This window comes from Heterodontus francisci, unplaced genomic scaffold, assembly GCF_036365525.1.
Source record: "Heterodontus francisci isolate sHetFra1 unplaced genomic scaffold, sHetFra1.hap1 HAP1_SCAFFOLD_615, whole genome shotgun sequence".
NCBI classification, from domain to species: domain Eukaryota; kingdom Metazoa; phylum Chordata; class Chondrichthyes; order Heterodontiformes; family Heterodontidae; genus Heterodontus; species Heterodontus francisci.
The window spans coordinates 667,398-694,608 of NW_027140176.1; the positions used below are offsets into that span (position 1 = coordinate 667,398).

A 27,211-nucleotide genomic window follows, 5' to 3' on the forward strand; every position below is an offset into this window, starting at 1 on the left:
ATTTGCTGACACTGAACCCTCACTCCAGATATTTACTGTACATTTGCTGACACTGAACCCTCACTCCAGATATTTACTGTACATGGCTGACACTGAACCCTCACTCCAGATATTTACTGTACATTGCTGACACTGAACCCTCACTCCAGATATTTACTGTACATTGCTGACACTGAACCCTCACTCCAGATATTTACTGTACATTGCCGACACTGAACCCTCACTCCAGATATTTACTGTACATGGCCGACACTGAACCCTCACTCCAGATATTTACTGTACATTGCTGACACTGAACCCTCACTCCAGATATTTACTGTACATTGCTGACAGTGAACCCTCACTCCAGATATTTACTGTACATTGCCGACACTGAACCCTCACTCCAGATATTTACTGTACATGGCCGACACTGAACCCTCACTCCAGATATTTACTGTACATTGCTGACACTGAACCCTCACTCCAGATATTTACTGTACATTGCCGACACTGAACCCTCACTCCAGATATTTACCGTACATTGCCGACACTGAACCCTCACTCCAGATATTTACTGTACATTTGCTGACACTGAACCCTCACTCCAGATATTTACTGTACATGGCCGACACTGAACCCTCACTCCAGATATTTACTGTACATTGCCGACACTGAACCCTCACTCCAGATATTTACTGTACATTGCCGACACTGAACCCTCACTCCAGATATTTACTGTACATTGCCGACACTGAACCCTCACTCCAGATATTTACTGTACATTGCTGACACTGAACCCTCACTCCAGATATTTACTGTACAATTGCTGACATTGAACCCTCACTCCAGATATTTACTGTACATTGCCGACACTGAACCCTCACTCCAGATATTTACTGTACATTTGCTGACATTGAACCCTCACTCCAGATATTTACTGTACATGGCCGACACTGAACCCTCACTCCAGATATTTACTGTACATTGCTGACACTGAACCCTCACTCCAGATATTTACTGTACATTGCCGACACTGAACCCTCACTCCAGATATTTACTGTACATTGCTGACACTGAACCCTCACTCCAGATATTTACTGTACAATTGCTGACATTGAACCCTCACTCCAGATATTTGCTGTACATTGCCGACACTGAACCCTCACTCCAGATATTTACTGTACATTTGCTGACATTGAGCCCTCACTCCAGATATTTACTGTACATTGCCGACACTGAACCCTCACTCCAGATATTTACTGTACATTGCCGACACTGAACACTCACTCCAGATATTTACTGTACATTTGCTGACATTGAACCCTCACTCCAGATATTTACTGTACATTTGCTGACATTGAGCCCTCACTCCAGATATTTACTGTACATTGCCGACACTGAACCCTCACTCCAGATATTTACTGTACATTGCCGACACTGAACACTCACTCCAGATATTTACTGTGCATTGCCAAGACTGAACCCTCACTCCAGATATTTAGTGTTGATCTCTGCTCAGGCCCTCCAGTCAGCAGCTGAGCTAAGATCTGGAAATTCCCCATGTCCATGTAAATGAGGTGGAGATTGCAGCCCTGAACCTGTATTTAAATAAAAGCAAAATACTGCGGATGCTGGAAATCTGAAATAAAAACAAGAAATGCTGGAACCACTCAGCAGGTCTGGCAGCATCTGTGGAAAGAGAAGCAGAGTTAACGTTTCGGGTCAGTGACCCTTCTTACTCCAGATATCTACTCGGAACTGGGTGTATTAAAACACACCTTACTCACAGTGTGATGGAGCTATGATGCAAGGTCATCTCAGCTTCCTCCGCTGACAGATTCTGGTTTTAAACAGACCCTATTTACAGGGAATCTGCTCCAGGCAAACCCTTTTACATTTACACTAGTGGATGCAATGGAGAGGGCACAATTAAAATAGCCACACAGCCCCTGTTCTCGTTTGCTGGTCTCCTTCGAGAGCAGAGCACAGGATACACAGCAGCACTTTAGAATTCTCTTCCTCAAAAGGAAGTGGAAGCAGAGTCTTTGAATATCTTTAAGGCAGAGGTAGATAGGTTCTTGATAAGCAAGCTTATTGCGGGTCGGTGTAAATGTGGAGTAATCTGTTCAGCCATGAACTTATTGAATGGTGGAGCAGGCTCGATGGGTCGAGTGGCCTACTCCTGCGCCTAATTCATATGTTCGTATGTTATCATTGCCTGCAGAAGGAGGAAAGGCAGTTCAGCCACTGTTCTCGATCGCTGGCCTCCTTTGAGGGCAGAACGCAGAATATACAGTAATACAGCCTGCAAAAGGAAAGGCAGTTCACAGGAGCTATGAGGCAGGGAGAATGGGGTGGTGATAATACCCTGTCCATAGTAATTAAACATCTCCTTCCCCATTGGGCCACTATTCTCATTCACATAAAATCTCTGCATGATGTCTCCAGCTAATTTAAACAGTACAATAACCAGGTGGGCTGTTAACCCAAGACCATGTTGGCAAGATGCTGGAATACCATCAGTGCAATGAGAGAGGAGAGAACAGGCGGCAATGCTGGGAGACAAATGGAAATATCCCAAGCCCATAGTGTCAGCAGTTACAAAATGTCTTAACCAAATACTTTATTCCCGTTCAATAAAATCACTACCATTAACAGCTACTTACTGCCTAATGGGACTCATGCAGTGAGTCACTACTGGGTTGAAAGCTTTAGCCCATGATGGGGATGTGTCACATCCTCGTAAAGCCCTTCTCCCACTGCATGCAATGTTATCTGTGGGTACTTGTTCACCCTCACTGAGCAGGAGCTCCTCTAGACCCTGCCGGGGCAAGAGATGGAGTCTATCAAGGAGGAGAGAAGTGAATTCTGCAGGGAGACTGGTGGTGTGGAGGGCTCGATGAACTAAATGTCACTGTGAGCATCGAACTGTTTCCTTCCAGCCCTGTGTATATGGTTCACTTTCTAAGGGGCTTTTCTCTGTCCAAGTCTCTTTCTCTTTCTCTGGCTGATATTTCCCCCTTCCTCCCCTAGCCAGAGGTGTTATGACCAATTGAAGTACCCCTGCCCCTACTCCTGCCTCTGGGGCAGACCCTCCCTCACATGCATGTGTTGCTCGATCAGCAGTTGAAGCCTCTCCGACACATGGAAGATTTACTCAGATCCTTGCCCAAACTCAGAGTGTGTGAATCACTTGTTGAGATGCTGTACTGGAAGAGTTCCCAGCCTGTGTGAACACATTGTTCCTTCAGGAGGGTCTTCAATCTGCAATGGCTCCTTCCCTTGGTGAGTGTACTGATGTGATGTGTTCACACTGTTAACAGCTCTCTTGAAAATGTTGCCCCTCCAGAGTTTCTCACCTTGTGGACGTACTGATGGAGGGAGAGGTTAGAGACACTTGGTGAAATTTGAGGTGATGCATTGGAAGCACTGCTCACCTGTGTGCGGGTGAGGGGCAGCTTAGACAGCTCATGGAAGCTCATCCCAGTTTGAGTACTTCAATCAGATCTGTGAGGATGTGCTGCTCTTTCTGGAGCTTCGGAGTTCACAAGGTGGCTCTGTTTGTAAATCTCCCACTCTGGCTGTTTCTCATCTGTGTGTGCGCTGATGCACCAGCAGGGAAGATGACTGAGTAAAGGCTTTATCACAAAGCTCACACCTGAATGGCCGCTCCCCTGTGTGTGTGCGCTGGTGCACCAGCAGGGAAGATGAGCGGATGAAAGCTTTGTCGCAGAGCTCGCACCTGAACGGCCGCTCGCCTGTGTGGGTGCGCTGGTGTGCCCGCAGGTTTGGCAGCTGGGTGTAGGCTTTGTCACAGATCTCACACTTGAAGGGTTTCTCCCCGGTGTGGGTGTGCTGGTGGACCTGCAGGAATATCAGCTGGGTGAAGGCTTTGTCACAAACCTCACACCTGAACAGTTTCTCCCCCGTGTGAATACGCTGGTGGACCCGGAGGTTCGATGACTGGGTGAACGATTTCTTACACACCTCACACTTGAACGGCCTCTCCCCTGTGTGTGTGCGCTGGTGGACCTGAAGGTTCGACGACTGGGTGAAAGCTTTGTCACAGATCTCACACTTGAAGGGTTTCTCCCCGGTGTGAGTGCGCTGGTGGACCTGCAGGAATATCAGCTGGGTGAAGGCTTTGGCACAAGCGTCACACCTGAACGGCTTCTCCCCCGTGTGGATCCGCTGGTGAATCAGGAGCTGCGTCGACTTTGCGAAACCTTTGTCGCAAACCTCACACCTGAAGGGTTTCTCGCCCGTGTGGATCCGCTGGTGTTCCACGAGGCACAGCGACCGTGAGAAGGCTTTGTCACAGACCCCGCACTTGAAGGGTTTCTCCCCCGTGTGGATCCGTCGGTGCTGCAGGAGGGTCGATGACTGAGTGAAGGCCTTGTTACACACCTGACATTTGAAAGGCTTCTCGCCGGTGTGGACACGCCGGTGACTGACGAGGAACGCCAGCTGAGTGAAGGCCTGCTCGCAGACCTCGCACTTGAAGGGTTTCTCCCCCGTGTGGGTGCGCTGGTGCTCACGGAGGCGGGACGACTTCACGAAGGTTTTCGCGCACACCTCGCAGTGGAAGGGCCTCTCGCCTGTGTGGGTGCGGTGATGTTCCAGGAGGCCCACCGAGGTCACAAAGGCCTTGCCACAGACCTCGCACTTGAAGGGTTTGTCCCCTCGGTGGGCGCGTTGGTGGACCTGGAGGGTGTAGGACTGCGCAAAGCCCTTGCCACACACCTCGCACTTGTACGGCTTCTCCCCCATGTAACTGGCCTGGTGTCCCGGGAGGCACAATGATAGCACTTAGAGCTTCATCCAAAACCTTACCCTTCAAAGGCCAGGTCCTGTGCAGAGGTGTCCAGGCACTGTTGAGCAGGAGGCCCTTCTCAAACACCTGACTGTTGGACAGTCCACATCAGCCTGACTGCTGACCAGGAAAGGCACCGAACCTGATGCAGCCCTTACCAGTCCCACCTGTAAAAGGCCTCTCCCACCTGCCTGCTACAGCTGAGCTTGTTCAGAAGCAGGGAACGCCCAATAGTGTTCATCAATTTCAGACTGGATAATGTACCAAGGATCTCTTGCCCGAGTGGTTTTATCGAGGCACTGGGGGATGGTCAGAGTGAATCTGTGCCTTATATCCTCCTGCTATTCTCTGTGCAAGGTTTTTTCTGTAACACAACAAACAAAAAATAAATCATTCTTTCTCCAAAACTCAATCTCTCTCTCCGATGCTACAGGGAGAGTCTGCAAGTTGTTGTTACACCAGGGAGACAATCGCAACACAGCCACATGCTGGCCTCACTTGATACCAGCTCGTTCCAGCAGGGAGGGGTTGGGGCTCACCAGGCACTGCCTTGTTTCCTCACCCCATTCTCTAGCCCAGGAACCCCAGTAGTGCCCAACTTGATTTAACCCAGCACAGTCTATGGAAGAAAGCTACATTTCACTGCCCAGCGAGGCTTGGTATCACATCAGGTAGAACTGCCTTAGCCCCTCTCCTTCACCTACACAATATCTTACATTTATATAGTGCCTTTAACATTGAGAGACAACCCAAGGTCCACCATAGGAACCTTATCCAACTACATCGGGTGATGTTACAGAGGTGGAAATAAGCGGTCTTGGTGATGGTGCAGATATGTGGTCAGAAGCTAAGCTCAGGGTCAAATAGGACACAAAGTTTGCAAACAAACTGGTTCAGCGATAACTGCCAGGAAGAGGAATGAAGTCAGTGGCCAGGGAGAGGAGATAGCGATAGGGACCAAAGACAATGACTTCAGTATTCCCAATGTTTAGTTGGAGGAAATATCTGCTCATTCAGTCCTGATATTGGACAAGCAGTGGAGAGGTCAAGCCAGGTGGTGGGAGGTAGAGCTGGGTGTGGTCAGGATACATGTGAAAACTGGTGTCGTATTTTCAGATGATGTCACCAAGGGGCGGCATGTAGATGAGTAATAGGAGAGGGCCATGGAGAGATCCCTGGGATCTCCAGGGGTAACGGTGCAGGGGCAGGTAGAGAAACCATTGCAGCTGATTCTCTGGCTGTGAGTAGATGGATAAGAATGGAACCAGGCGAGTGCAGTCTGACCCAGCAGCAGGATGGAGAGGCATTGGAGGAGGACGGTGTGGTCAATCATGTCAAAGACTTTCCTCCTCCGCCTTTCACACAGCTCCCTAACTCAACTTCTTCAATGAGTGCAGTTTACGAATGATCACATAGCAAGATGGTATTTGTTTGAAAATAACTCGGCACTTTTTACACAAACTACAAAATATGCACGAAAAATCATTTTTAAATTGACATGGACATGATGAAATATTCGGAGGTTTTCATGCATAAAGCCAGCTCTTTATACAATGACAGTACCAGGGTTTTTCTCACATAACTGCCAATAAAGGTGTTCTTGGGTTGGATGATGAATCAATGACTCATTATTGTTGAGGTAACCCCTCTGTTTCCACTCACTGCAACCTCTGCAATGGACAATGAGAGCGTCACCCATCTATAACACAGTGTTCACTGTCGAGGTAACCCCTCTGTATTCCCATTCACTGTAACCTCTGCAATAGACAATGAGAGTGTCACCCATCTATAACACAGTGTTCACTGTCGAGATAACGCCTCTGTATTCCCATTCACTGTAACCCCTGCAATGGACAATGAGAGTGTCACCCATCTATAACACAGTGTTCACTGTCGAGGTAACCCCTCTGTATTCCCATTCACTGTAACCTCTGCAATGGACAATGAGAGTGTCACCCATCTATAACACAGTGTTCACTGTCGAGATAACCCCTCTGTATTCCCATTCACTGTAACCCCTGCAATGGACAATGAGAGTGTCACCCATCTATAACACAGTGTTCACTGTCGAGGTAACCCCTCTGTATTCCCATTCACTGTAACCTCTGCAATGGACAACGAGAGTGTCACCCATCTATAACACAGTGTTCACTGTCGAGATAACCCCTCTGTATTCCCATTCACTGTAACCCCTGCAATGGACAATGAGAGTGTCACCCATCTATAACACAGTGTTCACTGTCGAGATAACCCCTCTGTATTCCCATTCACTGCAACCTCTGCAATGAGCAACGAGAGTGTCACCCATCTATAACACAGTGTTCACTGTCGAGATAACCCCTCTGTATTCCCATTCACTGCAACCTCTGCAAAGAGCAATGAGAGTGTCACCCATCTATAACACAGTGTTCACTGTCCAGATAACGCCTCTGTATTCCCATTCACTGTAACCCCTGCAATGGACAATGAGAGTGTCACCCATCTATAACACAGTGTTCACTGTCGAGGTAACCCCTCTGTATTCCCATTCACTGTAACCCCTGCAATGGACAATGAGAGTGTCACCCATCTATAACACAGTGTTCACTGTCGAGATAACCCCTCTGTATTCCCATTCACTGTAACCTCTGCAATGGACAATGAGAGTGTCACCCATCTATAACACAGTGTTCATTGTCGAGATAACACCTCTGTATTCCCATTCACTGTAACCCCTGCAATGGACAATGAGAGTGTCACCCATCTATAACACAGTGTTCACTGTCGAGGTAACCCCTCTGTATTCCCATTCACTGTAACCCCTGCAATGGACAATGAGAGTGTCACCCATCTATAACACAGTGTTCACTGTCGAGGTAACCCCTCTGTATTCCCATTCACTGTAACCTCTGCAATGGACAACGAGAGTGTCACCCATCTATAACACAGTGTTCACTGTCGAGATAACCCCTCTGTATTCCCATTCACTGTAACCCCTGCAATGGACAATGAGAGTGTCACCCATCTATAACACAGTGTTCACTGTCGAGATAACCCCTCTGTATTCCCATTCACTGCAAAATCAGCAATGAGCAACGAGAGTGTCACCCATCTATAACACAGTGTTCACTGTCGAGGTAACCCCTCTGTATTCCCATTCACTGTAACCCCTGCAATGGACAATGAGAGTGTCACCCATCTATAACACAGTGTTCACTGTCGAGATAACCCCTCTGTATTCCCATTCACTGCAAAATCTGCAATGAGCAACGAGAGTGTCACCCATCTATAACACAGTGTTCACTGTCGAGGTAACCCCTCTGTATTCCCATTCACTGTAACCCCTGCAATGGACAATGAGAGTGTCACCCATCTATAACACAGTGTTCACTGTCGAGATAACACCTCTGTATTCCCATTCACTGTAACCCCTGCAATGGACAATGAGAGTGTCACCCATCTATAACACAGTGTTCACTGTCGAGGTAACCCCTCTGTATTCCCATTCACTGCAACCTTTGCAATGAGCAATGAGAGTGTCACCCATCTATAACACAGTGTTCACTGTCGAGATAACCCCTCTGTATTCCCATTCACTGCAACCTCTGCAATGAGCAACGAGAGTGTCACCCATCTATAACACAGTGTTCACTGTCGAGATAACGCCTCAGTATTCCCATTCACTGTAACCCCTGCAATGGACAATGAGAGTGTCACCCATCTATAACACAGTGTTCACTGTCGAGATAACCCCTCTGTATTCCCATTCACTGCAACCTCTGCAATCAGCAATGAGAGTGTCACCCATCTATAACACAGTGTTCACTGTCGAGATAACCCCTCTGTATTCCCATTCACTGCAACCTTTGCAATGAGCAATGAGAGTGTCACCCATCTATAACACAGTGTTCACTGTCGAGATAACCCCTCTGTATTCCCATTCACTGTAACCCCTGCAATGGACAATGAGAGTGTCACCCATCTATAACACAGTGTTCACTGTCGAGATAACCCCTCTGTATTCCCATTCACTGCAACCTCTGCAATGAGCAACGAGAGTGTCACCCATCTATAACACAGTGTTCACTGTCGAGATAACGCCTCAGTATTCCCATTCACTGCAACCTCTGCAATGGACAATGAGAGTGTCACCCATCTATAACACAGTGTTCACTGTCGAGATAACGCCTCAGTATTCCCATTCACTGCAACCTCTGCAATGAGCAACGAGAGTGTCACCCATCTATAACACAGTGTTCACTGTCGAGATAACGCCTCAGTATTCCCATTCACTGTAACCCCTGCAATGGACAATGAGAGTGTCACCCATCTATAACACAGTGTTCACTGTCGAGATAACCCCTCTGTATTCCCATTCACCACAACCTCTGCAATGGACAATGAGAGTGTCACCCATCTATAACACAGTGTTCACTGTCGAGATAACCCCTCTGTATTCCCATTCACTGCAACCTCTGCAATGAGCAATGAGAGTGTCACCCATCTATAACACAGTGTTCACTGTCGAGATAACACCTCTGTATTCCCATTCACTGTAACCCCTGCAATGGACAATGAGAGTGTCACCCATCTATAACACAGTGTTCACTGTCGAGATAACCCCTCTGTATTCCCATTCACTGTAACCTCTGCAATGGACAATGAGAGTGTCACCCATCTATAACACAGTGTTCACTGTCCAGATAACGCCTCAGTATTCCCATTCACTGTAACCCCTGCAATGGACAATGAGAGTGTCACCCATCTATAACACAGTGTTCACTGTCGAGATAACCCCTCTGTATTCCCATTCACTGGAACCCCTGCAATGGACAATGAGAGTGTCACCCATCTATAACACAGTGTTCACTGTCGAGATAACCCCTCTGCATTCCCATTCACTGCAACCTCTGCAATGAGCAATGAGAGTGTCACCCAACTATAACACAGTGTTCACTGTCGAGATAACGCCTCAGTATTCCCATTCACTGTAACCTCTGCAATGGACAATGAGAGTGTCACCCATCTATAACACAGTGTTCACTGTCCAGATAACGCCTCAGTATTCCCATTCACTGCAACCTCTGCAATGGACAATGAGAGTGTCACCCATCTATAACACAGTGTTCACTGTCGAGATAACCCCTCTGTATTCCCATTCACTGTAACCTCTGCAATGGACAATGAGAGTGTCACCCATCTATAACACAGTGTTCACTGTCCAGATAACGCCTCAGTATTCCCATTCACTGTAACCCCTGCAATGGACAATGAGAGTGTCACCCATCTATAACACAGTGTTCACTGTCGAGATAACCCCTCTGTATTCCCATTCACTGGAACCCCTGCAATGGACAATGAGAGTGTCACCCATCTATAACACAGTGTTCACTGTCGAGATAACCCCTCTGCATTCCCATTCACTGCAACCTCTGCAATGAGCAATGAGAGTGTCACCCAACTATAACACAGTGTTCACTGTCGAGATAACGCCTCAGTATTCCCATTCACTGTAACCTCTGCAATGGACAATGAGAGTGTCACCCATCTATAACACAGTGTTCACTGTCCAGATAACGCCTCAGTATTCCCATTCACTGCAACCTCTGCAATGGACAATGAGAGTGTCACCCATCTATAACACAGTGTTCACTGTCGAGATAACCCGTCTGTATTCCCATTCACCACAACCTCTGCAATGAGCAATGAGAGTGTCACCCATCTATAACACAGTGTTCACTGTCGAGATAACCCCTCAGTATTCCCATTCACTGCAACCTCTGCAATGAGCAATGAGAGTGTCACCCATCTATAACACAGTGTTCACTGTCGAGATAACCCGTCTGTATTCCCATTCACCACAACCTCTGCAATGGACAATGAGAGTGTCACCCATCTATAACACAGTGTTCACTGTCCAGATAACCCGTCAGTATTCCCATTCACCACAACCTCTGCAATGGACAATGAGAGTGTCACCCATCTATAACACAGTGTTCACTGTCGAGATAACCCGTCTGTATTCCCATTCACCACAACCTCTGCAATGGACAATGAGAGTGTCACCCATCTATAACACAGTGTTCACTGTCGAGATAACCCCTCAGTATTCCCATTCACTGCAACCTCTGCAATGAGCAATGAGAGTGTCACCCATCTATAACACAGTGTTCACTGGCGAGATAACCCGTCTGTATTCCCATTCACCACAACCTCTGCAATGGACAATGAGAGTGTCACCCATCTATAACACAGTGTTCACTGTCGAGATAACCCCTCAGTATTCCCATTCACTGCAACCCCTGCAATGGACAATGAGAGTGTCACCCATCTATAACACAGTGTTCACTGTCGAGATAACCCCTCTGTATTCCCATTCACTGTAACCCCTGCAATGGACAATGAGAGTGTCACCCATCTATAACACAGTGTTCACTGTCGAGATAACCCCTCAGTATTCCCATTCACTGCAACCTCTGCAATGAGCAATGAGAGTGTCACCCATCTATAACACAGTGTTCACTGTCGAGATAACGCCTCAGTATTCCCATTCACTGTAACCTCTGCAATGGACAATGAGAGTGTCACCCATCTATAACACAGTGTTCACTGTCGAGATAACCCGTCTGTATTCCCATTCACCACAACCTCTGCAATGGACAATGAGAGTGTCACCCATCTATAACACAGTGTTCACTGTCGAGATAACGCCTCTGTATTCCCATTCACTGCAACCCCTGCAATGGACAATGAGAGTGTCACCCATCTATAACACAGTGTTCACTGTCGAGATAACGCCTCAGTATTCCCATTCACTGTAACCCCTGCAATGGACAATGAGAGTGTCACCCATCTATAACACAGTGTTCACTGTCGAGATAACCCCTCAGTATTCCCATTCACTGCAACCCCTGCAATGGACAATGAGAGTGTCACCCATCTATAACACAGTGTTCACTGTCGAGATAACGCCTCAGTATTCCCATTCACTGTAACCCCTGCAATGGACAATGAGAGTGTCACCCATCTATAACACAGTGTTCACTGTCGAGATAACCCCTCAGTATTCCCATTCACTGCAACCCCTGCAATGGACAATGAGAGTGTCACCCATCTATAACACAGTGTTCACTGTCGAGATAACGCCTCAGTATTCCCATTCACTGTAACCTCTGCAATGGACAATGAGAGTGTCACCCATCTATAACACAGTGTTCACTGTCGAGATAACCCCTCTGTATTCCCATTCACTGTAACCCCTGCAATGGACAATGAGAGTGTCACCCATCTATAACACAGTGTTCATTGTCGAGATAACCCCTCTGTATTCCCATTCACTGTAACCCCTGCAATGGACAATGAGAGTGTCACCCATCTATAACACAGTGTTCACTGTCGAGATAACCCCTCTGTATTCCCATTCACTGCAAAATCTGCAATGAGCAACGAGTGTGTCACCCATCTATAACACAGTGTTCACTGTCGAGATAACCCCTCTGTATTCCCATTCACTGCAACCTTTGCAATGAGCAACGAGAGTGTCACCCATCTATAACACAGTGTTCACTGTCGAGATAACCCCTCTGTATTCCCATTCACTGTAACCCCTGCAATGGACAATGAGAGTGTCACCCATCTATAACACAGTGTTCACTGTCGAGATAACCCCTCTGTATTCCCATTCACTGCAACCTCTGCAATGAGCAACGAGAGTGTCACCCATCTATAACACAGTGTTCACTGTCGAGATAACGCCTCAGTATTCCCATTCACTGTAACCCCTGCAATGGACAATGAGAGTGTCACCCATCTATAACACAGTGTTCACTGTCGAGATAACCCCTCTGTATTCCCATTCACTGCAACCTCTGCAATGAGCAATGAGAGTGTCACCCATCTATAACACAGTGTTCACTGTCGAGATAACACCTCTGTATTCCCATTCACTGTAACCCCTGCAATGGACAATGAGAGTGTCACCCATCTATAACACAGTGTTCACTGTCGAGATAACCCCTCTGTATTCCCATTCACTGTAACCTCTGCAATGGACAATGAGAGTGTCACCCATCTATAACACAGTGTTCACTGTCCAGATAACGCCTCAGTATTCCCATTCACTGTAACCCCTGCAATGGACAATGAGAGTGTCACCCATCTATAACACAGTGTTCACTGTCGAGATAACCCCTCTGTATTCCCATTCACTGCAACCTCTGCAATGAGCAATGAGAGTGTCACCCAACTATAACACAGTGTTCACTGTCGAGATAACGCCTCAGTATTCCCATTCACTGCAACCCCTGCAATGGACAATGAGAGTGTCACCCATCTATAACACAGTGTTCACTGTCGAGATAACGCCTCAGTATTCCCATTCACTGTAACCCCTGCAATGGACAATGAGAGTGTCACCCATCTATAACACAGTGTTCACTGTCGAGATAACGCCTCAGTATTCCCATTCACTGTAACCCCTGCAATGGACAATGAGAGTGTCACCCATCTATAACACAGTGTTGATTGTCGAGGTAACCCCTCTGTATTCCCATTCACTGCAACCCCTGCAATGGACAATGAGAGTGTCACCCATCTATAACACAGTGTTCACTGTCGAGATAACGCCTCAGTATTCCCATTCACTGTAACCCCTGCAATGGACAATGAGAGTGTCACCCATCTATAACACAGTGTTCACTGTTAAGATAACCCCTCTGTATTCCCATTCACTGTAACCCCTGCAATGGACAATGAGAGTGTCACCCATCTATAACACAGTGTTCACTGTTAAGATAAACCCTCTGTATTCCCATTCACCACAACCTCTGCAATGGACAATGAGAGTGTCACCCATCTATAACACAGTGTTCACTGTCGAGGTAACCCCTCTGTATTCCCATTCACTGTAACCTCTGCAATAGACAATGAGAGTGTCACCCATCTATAACACAGTGTTCATTGTCGAGATAACGCCTCTGTATTCCCATTCACTGTAACCCCTGCAATGGACAATGAGAGTGTCACCCATCTATAACACAGTGTTCACTGTCGAGATAACCCCTCTGTATTCCCATTCACTGTAACCCCTGCAATGGACAATGAGAGTGTCACCCATCTATAACACAGTGTTCACTGTCGAGGTAACCCCTCTGTATTCCCATTCACTGTAACCTCTGCAATGGACAATGAGAGTGTCACCCATCTATAACACAGTGTTCACTGTCGAGATAACCCCTCTGTATTCCCATTCACTGTAACCCCTGCAATGGACAATGAGAGTGTCACCCATCTATAACACAGTGTTCACTGTCGAGATAACCCCTCTGTATTCCCATTCACTGCAACCTCTGCAATGAGCAACGAGAGTGTCACCCAACTATAACACAGTGTTCACTGTCGAGATAACGCCTCAGTATTCCCATTCACTGTAACCTCTGCAATGGACAATGAGAGTGTCACCCATCTATAACACAGTGTTCACTGTCCAGATAACGCCTCAGTATTCCCATTCACTGCAACCTCTGCAATGGACAATGAGAGTGTCACCCATCTATAACACAGTGTTCACTGTCGAGATAACCCGTCTGTATTCCCATTCACCACAACCTCTGCAATGAGCAATGAGAGTGTCACCCATCTATAACACAGTGTTCACTGTCCAGATAACCCCTCAGTATTCCCATTCACTGCAACCTCTGCAATGAGCAATGAGAGTGTCACCCATCTATAACACAGTGTTCACTGTCGAGATAACCCGTCTGTATTCCCATTCACCACAACCTCTGCAATGGACAATGAGAGTGTCACCCATCTATAACACAGTGTTCACTGTCGAGATAACCCCTCTGTATTCCCATTCACCACAACCTCTGCAATGGACAATGAGAGTGTCACCCATCTATAACACAGTGTTCACTGTCCAGATAACCCGTCAGTATTCCCATTCACCACAACCTCTGCAATGGACAATGAGAGTGTCACCCATCTATAACACAGTTTTCACTGTCGAGATAACCCGTCTGTATTCCCATTCACCACAACCTCTGCAATGGACAATGAGAGTGTCACCCATCTATAACACAGTGTTCACTGTCGAGATAACCCGTCTGTATTCCCATTCACCACAACCTCTGCAATGGACAATGAGAGTGTCACCCATCTATAACACAGTGTTCACTGTCGAGATAACCCCTCAGTATTCCCATTCACTGCAACCTCTGCAATGAGCAATGAGAGTGTCACCCATCTATAACACAGTGTTCACTGGCGAGATAACCCGTCTGTATTCCCATTCACCACAACCTCTGCAATGGACAATGAGAGTGTCACCCATCTATAACACAGTGTTCACTGTCGAGATAACCCCTCAGTATTCCCATTCACTGCAACCCCTGCAATGGACAATGAGAGTGTCACCCATCTATAACACAGTGTTCACTGTCGAGATAACCCCTCTGTATTCCCATTCACTGTAACCCCTGCAATGGACAATGAGAGTGTCACCCATCTATAACACAGTGTTCACTGTCGAGATAACCCCTCAGTATTCCCATTCACTGCAACCTCTGCAATGAGCAATGAGAGTGTCACCCATCTATAACACAGTGTTCACTGTCGAGATAACGCCTCAGTATTCCCATTCACTGTAACCTCTGCAATGGACAATGAGAGTGTCACCCATCTATAACACAGTGTTCACTGTCGAGATAACCCGTCTGTATTCCCATTCACCACAACCTCTGCAATGGACAATGAGAGTGTCACCCATCTATAACACAGTGTTCACTGTCGAGATAACGCCTCTGTATTCCCATTCACTGCAACCCCTGCAATGGACAATGAGAGTGTCACCCATCTATAACACAGTGTTCACTGTCGAGATAACGCCTCAGTATTCCCATTCACTGTAACCCCTGCAATGGACAATGAGAGTGTCACCCATCTATAACACAGTGTTCACTGTCGAGATAACCCCTCAGTATTCCCATTCACTGCAACCCCTGCAATGGACAATGAGAGTGTCACCCATCTATAACACAGTGTTCACTGTCGAGATAACGCCTCAGTATTCCCATTCACTGTAACCCCTGCAATGGACAATGAGAGTGTCACCCATCTATAACACAGTGTTCACTGTCGAGATAACCCCTCAGTATTCCCATTCACTGCAACCCCTGCAATGGACAATGAGAGTGTCACCCATCTATAACACAGTGTTCACTGTCGAGATAACGCCTCAGTATTCCCATTCACTGTAACCTCTGCAATGGACAATGAGAGTGTCACCCATCTATAACACAGTGTTCACTGTCGAGATAACCCCTCTGTATTCCCATTCACTGTAACCCCTGCAATGGACAATGAGAGTGTCACCCATCTATAACACAGTGTTCATTGTCGAGATAACCCCTCTGTATTCCCATTCACTGTAACCCCTGCAATGGACAATGAGAGTGTCACCCATCTATAACACAGTGTTCACTGTCGAGATAACCCCTCTGTATTCCCATTCACTGCAAAATCTGCAATGAGCAACGAGTGTGTCACCCATCTATAACACAGTGTTCACTGTCGAGATAACCCCTCTGTATTCCCATTCACTGCAACCTTTGCAATGAGCAACGAGAGTGTCACCCATCTATAACACAGTGTTCACTGTCGAGATAACCCCTCTGTATTCCCATTCACTGTAACCCCTGCAATGGACAATGAGAGTGTCACCCATCTATAACACAGTGTTCACTGTCGAGATAACCCCTCTGTATTCCCATTCACTGCAACCTCTGCAATGAGCAACGAGAGTGTCACCCATCTATAACACAGTGTTCACTGTCGAGATAACGCCTCAGTATTCCCATTCACTGTAACCCCTGCAATGGACAATGAGAGTGTCACCCATCTATAACACAGTGTTCACTGTCGAGATAACCCCTCTGTATTCCCATTCACTGCAACCTCTGCAATGAGCAATGAGAGTGTCACCCATCTATAACACAGTGTTCACTGTCGAGATAACACCTCTGTATTCCCATTCACTGTAACCCCTGCAATGGACAATGAGAGTGTCACCCATCTATAACACAGTGTTCACTGTCGAGATAACCCCTCTGTATTCCCATTCACTGTAACCTCTGCAATGGACAATGAGAGTGTCACCCATCTATAACACAGTGTTCACTGTCCAGATAACGCCTCAGTATTCCCATTCACTGTAACCCCTGCAATGGACAATGAGAGTGTCACCCATCTATAACACAGTGTTCACTGTCGAGATAACCCCTCTGTATTCCCATTCACTGCAACCTCTGCAATGAGCAATGAGAGTGTCACCCAACTATAACACAGTGTTCACTGTCGAGATAACGCCTCAGTATTCCCATTCACTGCAACCCCTGCAATGGACAATGAGAGTGTCACCCATCTATAACACAGTGTTCACTGTCGAGATAACGCCTCAGTATTCCCATTCACTGTAACCCCTGCAATGGACAATGAGAGTGTCACCCATCTATAACACAGTGTTCACTGTCGAGATAACGCCTCAGTATTCCCATTCACTGTAACCCCTGCAATGGACAATGAGAGTGTCACCCATCTATAACACAGTGTTGATTGTCGAGGTAACCCCTCTGTATTCCCATTCACTGCAACCCCTGCAATGGACAATGAGAGTGTCACCCATCTATAACACAGTGTTCACTGTCGAGATAACGCCTCAGTATTCCCATTCACTGTAACCCCTGCAATGGACAATGAGAGTGTCACCCATCTATAACACAGTGTTCACTGTTAAGATAACCCCTCTGTATTCCCATTCACTGTAACCCCTGCAATGGACAATGAGAGTGTCACCCATCTATAACACAGTGTTCACTGTTAAGATAAACCCTCTGTATTCCCATTCACCACAACCTCTGCAATGGACAATGAGAGTGTCACCCATCTATAACACAGTGTTCACTGTCGAGGTAACCCCTCTGTATTCCCATTCACTGTAACCTCTGCAATAGACAATGAGAGTGTCACCCATCTATAACACAGTGTTCATTGTCGAGATAACGCCTCTGTATTCCCATTCACTGTAACCCCTGCAATGGACAATGAGAGTGTCACCCATCTATAACACAGTGTTCACTGTCGAGATAACCCCTCTGTATTCCCATTCACTGTAACCCCTGCAATGGACAATGAGAGTGTCACCCATCTATAACACAGTGTTCACTGTCGAGGTAACCCCTCTGTATTCCCATTCACTGTAACCTCTGCAATGGACAATGAGAGTGTCACCCATCTATAACACAGTGTTCACTGTCGAGATAACCCCTCTGTATTCCCATTCACTGTAACCCCTGCAATGGACAATGAGAGTGTCACCCATCTATAACACAGTGTTCACTGTCGAGATAACCCCTCTGTATTCCCATTCACTGCAACCTCTGCAATGAGCAACGAGAGTGTCACCCATCTATAACACAGTGTTCACTGTCGAGATAACGCCTCAGTATTCCCATTCACTGTAACCCCTGCAATGGACAATGAGAGTGTCACCCATCTATAACACAGTGTTCACTGTCGAGATAACCCCTCTGTATTCCCATTCACTGCAACCTCTGCAAAGAGCAATGAGAGTGTCACCCATCTATAACACAGTGTTCACTGTCCAGATAACGCCTCTGTATTCCCATTCACTGTAACCCCTGCAATGGACAATGAGAGTGTCACCCATCTATAACACAGTGTTCACTGTCGAGGTAACCCCTCTGTATTCCCATTCACTGTAACCCCTGCAATGGACAATGAGAGTGTCACCCATCTATAACACAGTGTTCACTGTCGAGATAAACCCTCTGTATTCCCATTCACTGTAACCTCTGCAATGGACAATGAGAGTGTCACCCATCTATAACACAGTGTTCACTGTCGAGATAACCCCTCTGTATTCCCATTCACCACAACCTCTGCAATGGACAATGAGAGTGTCACCCATCTATAACACAGTGTTCACTGTCGAGATAACCCCTCTGTATTCCCATTCACTGTAACCTCTGCAATGGACAATGAGAGTGTCACCCATCTATAACACAGTGTTCACTGTCGAGATAACGCCTCTGTATTCCCATTCACTGTAACCCCTGCAATGGACAATGAGAGTGTCACCCATCTATAACACAGTGTTCACTGTCGAGATAACCCCTCTGTATTCCCATTCACTGTAACCTCTGCAATGGACAATGAGAGTGTCACCCATCTATAACACAGTGTTCACTGTCGAGATAACGCCTCTGTATTCCCATTCACTGTAACCCCTGCAATGGACAATGAGAGTGTCACCCATCTATAACACAGTGTTCACTGTCGAGATAACCCCTCTGTATTCCCATTCACCACAACCTCTGCAATGGACAATGAGAGTGTCACCCATCTATAACACAGTGTTCACTGTCGAGGTAACCCCTCTGTATTCCCATTCACTGTAACCCCTGCAATGGACAATGAGAGTGTCACCCATCTATAACACAGTGTTCACTGTCGAGGTAACCCCTCTGTATTCCCATTCACTGTAACCTCTGCAATGGACAATGAGAGTGTCACCCATCTATAACACAGTGTTCACTGTCGAGATAACCCCTCTGTATTCCCATTCACTGTAACCCCTGCAATGGACAATGAGAGTGTCACCCATCTATAACACAGTGTTCACTGTCGAGATAACCCCTCTGTATTCCCATTCACTGCAAAATCTGCAATGAGCAACGAGAGTGTCACCCATCTATAACACAGTGTTCACTGTCGAGATAACCCCTCTGTATTCCCATTCACTGCAAAATCTGCAATGAGCAACGAGAGTGTCACCCATCTATAACACAGTGTTCACTGTCGAGATAACCCCTCTGTATTCCCATTCACTGCAACCTTTGCAATGAGCAATGAGAGTGTCACCCATCTATAACACAGTGTTCACTGTCGAGATAACCCCTCTGTATTCCCATTCACTGTAACCCCTGCAATGGACAATGAGAGTGTCACCCATCTATAACACAGTGTTCACTGTCGAGATAACCCCTCTGTATTCCCATTCACTGCAACCTCTGCAATGAGCAACGAGAGTGTCACCCATCTATAACACAGTGTTCACTGTCGAGATAACGCCTCTGTATTCCCATTCACTGTAACCCCTGCAATGGACAATGAGAGTGTCACCCATCTATAACACAGTGTTCACTGTCGAGATAACCCCTCTGTATTCCCATTCACCACAACCTCTGCAATGGACAATGAGAGTGTCACCCATCTATAACACAGTGTTCACTGTCGAGATAACCCTCTGTATTCCCATTCACTGCAACCTCTGCAATGAGCAATGAGAGTGTCACCCATCTATAACACAGTGTTCACTGTCGAGATAACACCTCTGTATTCCCATTCACTGTAACCCCTGCAATGGACAATGAGAGTGTCACCCATCTATAACACAGTGTTCACTGTCGAGATAACCCCTCTGTATTCCCATTCACTGTAACCTCTGCAATGGACAATGAGAGTGTCACCCATCTATAACACAGTGTTCACTGTCCAGATAACGCCTCAGTATTCCCATTCACTGTAACCCCTGCAATGGACAATGAGAGTGTCACCCATCTATAACACAGTGTTCACTGTCGAGATAACCCCTCTGTATTCCCATTCACTGTAACCCCTGCAATGGACAATGAGAGTGTCACCCATCTATAACACAGTGTTCACTGTCGAGATAACCCCTCTGTATTCCCATTCACTGCAACCTCTGCAATGAGCAATGAGAGTGTCACCCAACTATAACACAGTGTTCACTGTCGAGATAACGCCTCAGTATTCCCATTCACTGTAACCTCTGCAATGGACAATGAGAGTGTCACCCATCTATAACACAGTGTTCACTGTCGAGATAACCCCTCTGTATTCCCATTCACTGTAACCTCTGCAATGGACAATGAGAGTGTCACCCATCTATAACACAGTGTTCACTGTCGAGATAACCCGTCTGTATTCCCATTCACCACAACCCCTGCAATGGACAATGAGAGTGTCACCCATCTATAACACAGTGTTCACTGTCGAGATAACCCCTCTGTATTCCCATTCACTGTAACCCCTGCAATGGACAATGAGAGTGTCACCCATCTATAACACAGTGTTCACTGTCGAGATAACGCCTCAGTATTCCCATTCACTGTAACCTCTGCAATGGACAATGAGAGTGTCACCCATCTATAACACAGTGTTCACTGTCGAGATAACCCGTCTGTATTCCCATTCACTGTAACCCCTGCAATGAGCAATGAGAGTGTCACCCATCTATAACACAGTGTTCACTGTCGAGATAACCCGTCTGTATTCCCATTCACCACAACCCCTGCAATGGACAATGAGAGTGTCACCCATCTATAACACAGTGTTCACTGTCGAGATAACCCGTCTGTATTCCCATTCACCACAACCTCTGCAATGGACAATGAGAGTGTCACCCATCTATAACACAGTGTTCACTGTCGAGATAACCCGTCTGTATTCCCATTCACCACAACCTCTGCAATGAGCAATGAGAGTGTCACCCATCTATAACACAGTGTTCACTGTCGAGATAACCCGTCTGTATTCCCATTCACCACAACCTCTGCAATGAGCAATGAGAGTGTCACCCATCTATAACACAGTGTTCACTGTCGAGATAACCCCTCAGTATTCCCATTCACTGCAACCTCTGCAATGAGCAATGAGAGTGTCACCCATCTATAACACAGTGTTCACTGTCGAGATAACCCCTCAGTATTCCCATTCACTGCAACCTCTGCAATGAGCAATGAGAGTGTCACCCATCTATAACACAGTGTTCACTGTCGAGATAACCCGTCTGTATTCCCATTCACCACAACCTCTGCAATGGACAATGAGAGTGTCACCCATCTATAACACAGTGTTCACTGTCGAGATAACCCCTCAGTATTCCCATTCACTGCAACCTCTGCAATGAGCAATGAGAGTGTCACCCATCTATAACACAGTGTTCACTGTCGAGATAACCCGTCTGTATTCCCATTCACCACAACCTCTGCAATGGACAATGAGAGTGTCACCCATCTATAACACAGTGTTCACTGTCGAGATAACCCCTCAGTATTCCCATTCACTGCAACCTCTGCAATGAGCAATGAGAGTGTCACCCATCTATAACACAGTGTTCACTGTCGAGATAACCCCTCTGTATTCCCATTCACCACAACCTCTGCAATGGACAATGAGAGTGTCACCCATCTATAACACAGTGTTCACTGTCGAGATAACGCCTCTGTATTCCCATTCACTGCAACCCCTGCAATGGACAATGAGAGTGTCACCCATCTATAACACAGTGTTCACTGTCGAGATAACGCCTCAGTATTCCCATTCACTGTAACCCCTGCAATGGACAATGAGAGTGTCACCCATCTATAACACAGTGTTCACTGTCGAGATAACGCCTCAGTATTCCCATTCACTGTAACCCCTGCAATGGACAATGAGAGTGTCACCCATCTATAACACAGTGTTGATTGTCGAGGTAACCCCTCTGTATTCCCATTGACTGCAACCCCTGCAATGGACAATGAGAGTGTCACCCATCTATAACACAGTGTTCACTGTCGAGATAACGCCTCAGTATTCCCATTCACTGTAACCCCTGCAATGGACAATGAGAGTGTCACCCATCTATAACACAGTGTTCACTGTTAAGATAACCCCTCTGTATTCCCATTCACTGTAACCCCTGCAATGGACAATGAGAGTGTCACCCATCTATAACACAGTGTTCACTGTTAAGATAAACCCTCTGTATTCCCATTCACCACAACCTCTGCAATGGACAATGAGAGTGTCACCCATCTATAACACAGTGTTCACTGTTAAGATAAACCCTCTGTATTCCCATTCACCACAACCTCTGCAATGGACAATGAGAGTGTCACCCATCTATAACACAGTGTTCACTGTTAAGATAAACCCTCTGTATTCCCATTCACCACAACCTCTGCAATGGACAATGACAGCTTTGCCAATCTGTTACAGCATTCTCACTTTGACAAAGCATCAGGTTTTTTGCATGCTGAATTGAAATAAATTGGAGGATTGTGACCTGAATATACTGTGAAACGTGCAGAGATACAGCTCAATCTTTGCGATGCCCATATTGCAACATGATTCTTCTCAATTATTGAATACTACAACACAACAATAGCTTGTGGCTTCTCCTCCCCTTGATCAGTCACGGACTCAGTGTGACCCACACCACCCCCACTCGCCACATCAGTACAGAACATAGCTTGCAAGTGCACTCTGGACTGGTAGGAACTGTGCTCAGCTCAGTAAAGGCACCATTTACGTTTGCTGGCCAGCCCAGCAGGTCTGAATGATGATTGCAGCCTAGATTTGTTTCGGCTGCAGCTCTATGGCATTAAATTGGTACAAACAACCGGTAATAGCCTGATGTACCAGGAGAAATTCTCCTTTGTTTTAATACTAATTCTATTAGGTCCGTGAGACCACCCCAGTCCCTCACACGATGCAGCATCAGCCACAATAAAATGATACAGCCATGTCCAGCTGCCTTTTCCCCACTCACTATACCCACTGCCTTTGGTAATCAAACCACTTCATCATGAATCAAGACAGAGAAGAGGCATTTCGGCAAACATACTTCCTGCCAGGTCAAATTAAGGCAAAGCCCATATCACTCAGTCCCACTGAGAGAGTCACAGCTCCCCCTGACCATATCACTCAGTCCCACTGAGAGAGTCACAGCTCCCCCTGACCATATCACTCCATCCCACTGAGAGAGTCACAGCTCCCCCTGACCATATCACTCCATCCCACTGAGAGAGTCACAGCTCCCCCTGACCATATCACTCAGTCCCACTGAGAGAGTCACAGCTCCCCCTGACCATATCACTCAGTCCCACTGAGAGAGTCACAGCTCCCCCTGACCAGATCACTCAGTCCCACTGAGAGAGTCACAGCTCCCCCTGACCATATCACTCAGTCCCACTGAGAGAGTCACAGCTCCCCCTGACCATATCACTCCATCCCACTGAGAGAGTCACAGCTCCCCCTGACCATATCACTCAGTCCCACTGAGAGAGTCACAGCTCCCCCTGACCATATCGCTCAGTCCCAATGGGAGAGTCACAGCTCCCCCTGACCATATCGCTCAGTCCCACTGAGAGAGTCACAGCTCCCCCTGACCAGATCACTCAGTCCCACTGAGAGAGTCACAGCTCCCCCTGACCATATCGCTCAGTCCCAATGGGAGAGTCACAGCTCCCCCTGACCATATCACTCAGTCCCACTGAGAGAGTCACAGCTCCCCCTGACCATATCACTCAGTCCCACTGAGAGAGTCACAGCTCCCCCTGACCATATCACTCCATCCCACTGAGAGAGTCACAGCTCCCCCTGACCATATCGCTCAGTCCCACTGAGAGAGTCACAGCTCCCCCTGACCATATCACTCAGTCCCACTGAGAGAGTCACAGCTCCCCCTGACCATATCACTCAGTCCCACTGAGAGAGTCACAGCTCCCCCTGACCATATCACTCCATCCCACTGAGAGAGTCACAGCTCCCCCTGACCATATCGCTCAGTCCCAATGGGAGAGTCACAGCTCCCCCTGACCATATCACTCAGTCCCACTGAGAGAGTCACAGCTCCCCCTGACCATATCACTCCATCCCACTGAGAGAGTCACAGCTCCCCCTGACCATATCACTCAGTCCCACTGAGAGAGTCACAGCTCCCCCTGACCATATCACTCCATCCCACTGAGAGAGTCACAGCTCCCCCTGACCATATCACTCAGTCCCACTGAGAGAGTCACAGCTCCCCCTGACCATATCACTCCATCCCACTGAGAGAGTCACAGCTCCCCCTGACCATATCATAGAATCATAGAAAGTGTAAGGCACAGAAAGAGGCCACTTGGCCCATTGTATCTGTGCCAGCTGAAAAACATTCCACCTATTGTAATCCCACATTCCAGCATTTGATCGGTAGCCCAGCCGATTACTGCACTTGAGGTGCATATCCAGACTCCTTTTGAATGAGTTGAGGGTCTCCGCCTCAACTGCCCTTTCAGGCAGTACGTTCCAGACCCCCCACCATCCTCTGAGTGAAAAAGTTTTTCCTTATCTCCCCTCTAATTGTTCTACAAATCACTTTAAATCTATGCCCCCTCATCACTGACATCTCTGCTAAGGTGAATAGGCCCTTCACCTTCACTCTATCCAGGCCCCTCAAAATGTTGTATATTTCAATCAGATCTCCCCTCAGCCTTCTCTGTTCCAAGGAGAACAACCCCAGCCTATCCAATCTTTCCTCATAGCTGCATTTTTCCAGTCCCAGCAACATCCTCATAAATCTCCTCTGTACCCTCTCTAGTGCAATGACATCCTTTCTGTAATGAGGTGACCAGAACTGCACACAGTACTCTATTTGTGGCCGAACCAATGAGTTATACAGTTCCAGCATAATCTCCCTGCTCTTATATTCTGTACCTCAGCTAATAAAGGAAAGGATTCCATATGCCTTCTTAACCACCTTATCAACCTGTCCTGCTACCTTAAGGGATCTGTGGACATTCACTCCAAGGTCCCTCACTTCCTCTACACTTCTCAGTATTTTCCCATTAATGGTGTATTCATTCAGTCCCACTGAGCGTCACAGTTCCCCTAACTCACCTCAGTCTGAATGAGCACCACCCTCCCCCCACACCGCCCCCACTTGCGATGTCCACATCACTAGGCTACATCCCACTGAATCTAATGTCCCATTCAAACAAATGTTCCTGATTTTGGGGCTTCAAATTCCATATTTTTGAGTTTCTTGTACCTTTCCTATTCTGGATATCTTTAACTTTGTTTCAGTTTGTAGGTGATCTCTCAGTCCTTCCATCTCAGACAGCATTTTCACTTGCTCTGATATCTGGGTAACATTCATATGACGCTCAGGTGATGAACACATAACCCTTCTCAGATTATTTCGCTTTTTTGTCCGGTCCCTCATATTCACATCTTCTGAAGACGAGCAATGTTTGCTGAGGATAGGACTATCGTGCCCTGTGTGTTAGGCTTTAACTGGGACTGACAAACACATTGATTAAACACTAACAGAACAAGTGAACCGTATTAGTAACAGCATAACCAGCTCCTTGTGTAGTAGAAACAATAAATAGCTCCCTTCTCCTGGGCTACAATGAGAAATCAGTCATTTCCTTACAGAGTGGTTCTCTTATTTTTCTCACTATTTGTGGTAGCTGCCTGGTCTGACAAACTCTCTAGAGTTGCTCAAACTCTTTTCCAAGTGGCTGATTTGAAAGACAGGCTGTTAACAGAAAGCAGTTGCCAAATTTAAATAACTGTGCTGTTCATTTGAAAAGGGCTGTCAAAGTAACACATCTGAACAAAACACATTGAATTGAACAGGCCCAGACCTGGCAGGGGGTGGGGGGGGTGGGGGGGGTGGGGGGGAGTGCGAGGAGTGGGGGGAGGGGAGGAACAGACAACAAAAATTAATTTTGAAAAAAGAAGAACTTTGCAAATGCTAAAAATCTGAATCAAACTTTGCAGCACCATCTGCTAGTGCTTTTCCCATATGCTGGCTGACCTGCTCTGTGTTTCTAGCTCTCTCTCTCTGCATCACTCGCAAGATTGGCATTTATTCCCTGATTCAACCCAATAACTCGCTAAGCCACTGGAGAGGGCAGCAAGGAGTCAACCATGTGCATATGGGACTGGAGTCAAGACCAGGCCGGAGCTTGCCCTGGATCTTAAAGGGATTTATTTACTAGAAACAGCATCAGCCGGCCTTGTTGTGCAGGCCTCCTGACAGGGAAATCTCTCTCATTGGAGATAGATTCTTATCAGAGGCAGAAAATCTGTGAGAATCCTCAGACATTCTGCACCTCCCGGATAATCACACCTCAAAATCTCATTATCAACAATGACCCATGATCAACACCCAAGAGAAATGCTGTGTACAAATCCCAGCTTCCAATAAACACACTCAGTATCCAACACTCAGTCCCAGTAAACAGTTCAGCACAAAGCACAGTGAACAGGCCTTTCAACTGGATCCTCTCCCACAGCGCAAGCAGTGTTTCTGTTCCCTTCCTGCTTCCCCACTGGATAGTCAGACTGCCTGAACAGTCATTATTTTACTGTAGAAAATCTGTACAAACCTCGATGCTGCCCTCACCGTCTTCACTGCTCCCACTTTAACTGCAGACACAGGCAGGAACTGAACCTGCTGCAAAGGGGAGGAGGAAAGCAGGGGCACTGGGCACACACAACAGACTGACATTGTTTGGAGCCAGTTAGAAAGAGCACTCCAAGCAGAAACCACCCACAATGAAAATGCCAATCAAACAT

General features: G+C 46.9%; 1 protein-coding gene across 4 annotated transcripts in view; it reads right to left on the minus strand.

Annotated features, from left to right (window-relative positions):
- Positions 1-27,211, minus strand: part of LOC137359015 (zinc finger protein 235-like) — a 165,265-nt gene that overhangs the window by 62,816 nt on the left and 75,238 nt on the right. Inside the window, exons 1-2 of one of the 4 annotated variants that reach the window (XR_010971390.1) lie at positions 27,022-27,082; positions 2,649-5,159 (exon numbers count right to left, since the gene is read on the minus strand). Coding sequence is in view for 2 of the 4 variants with exons in the window: in XM_068025152.1 (XP_067881253.1) it covers positions 3,571-4,752 (1,182 nt within the window). In the remaining 2 variants the exon portion in view is untranslated. Of the gene's footprint in view, positions 1-896; positions 5,160-27,021; positions 27,083-27,211 lie in introns of those variants that run through there. The other 3 variants (XR_010971388.1, XM_068025152.1, XM_068025153.1) reach the window with 3 other exon arrangements.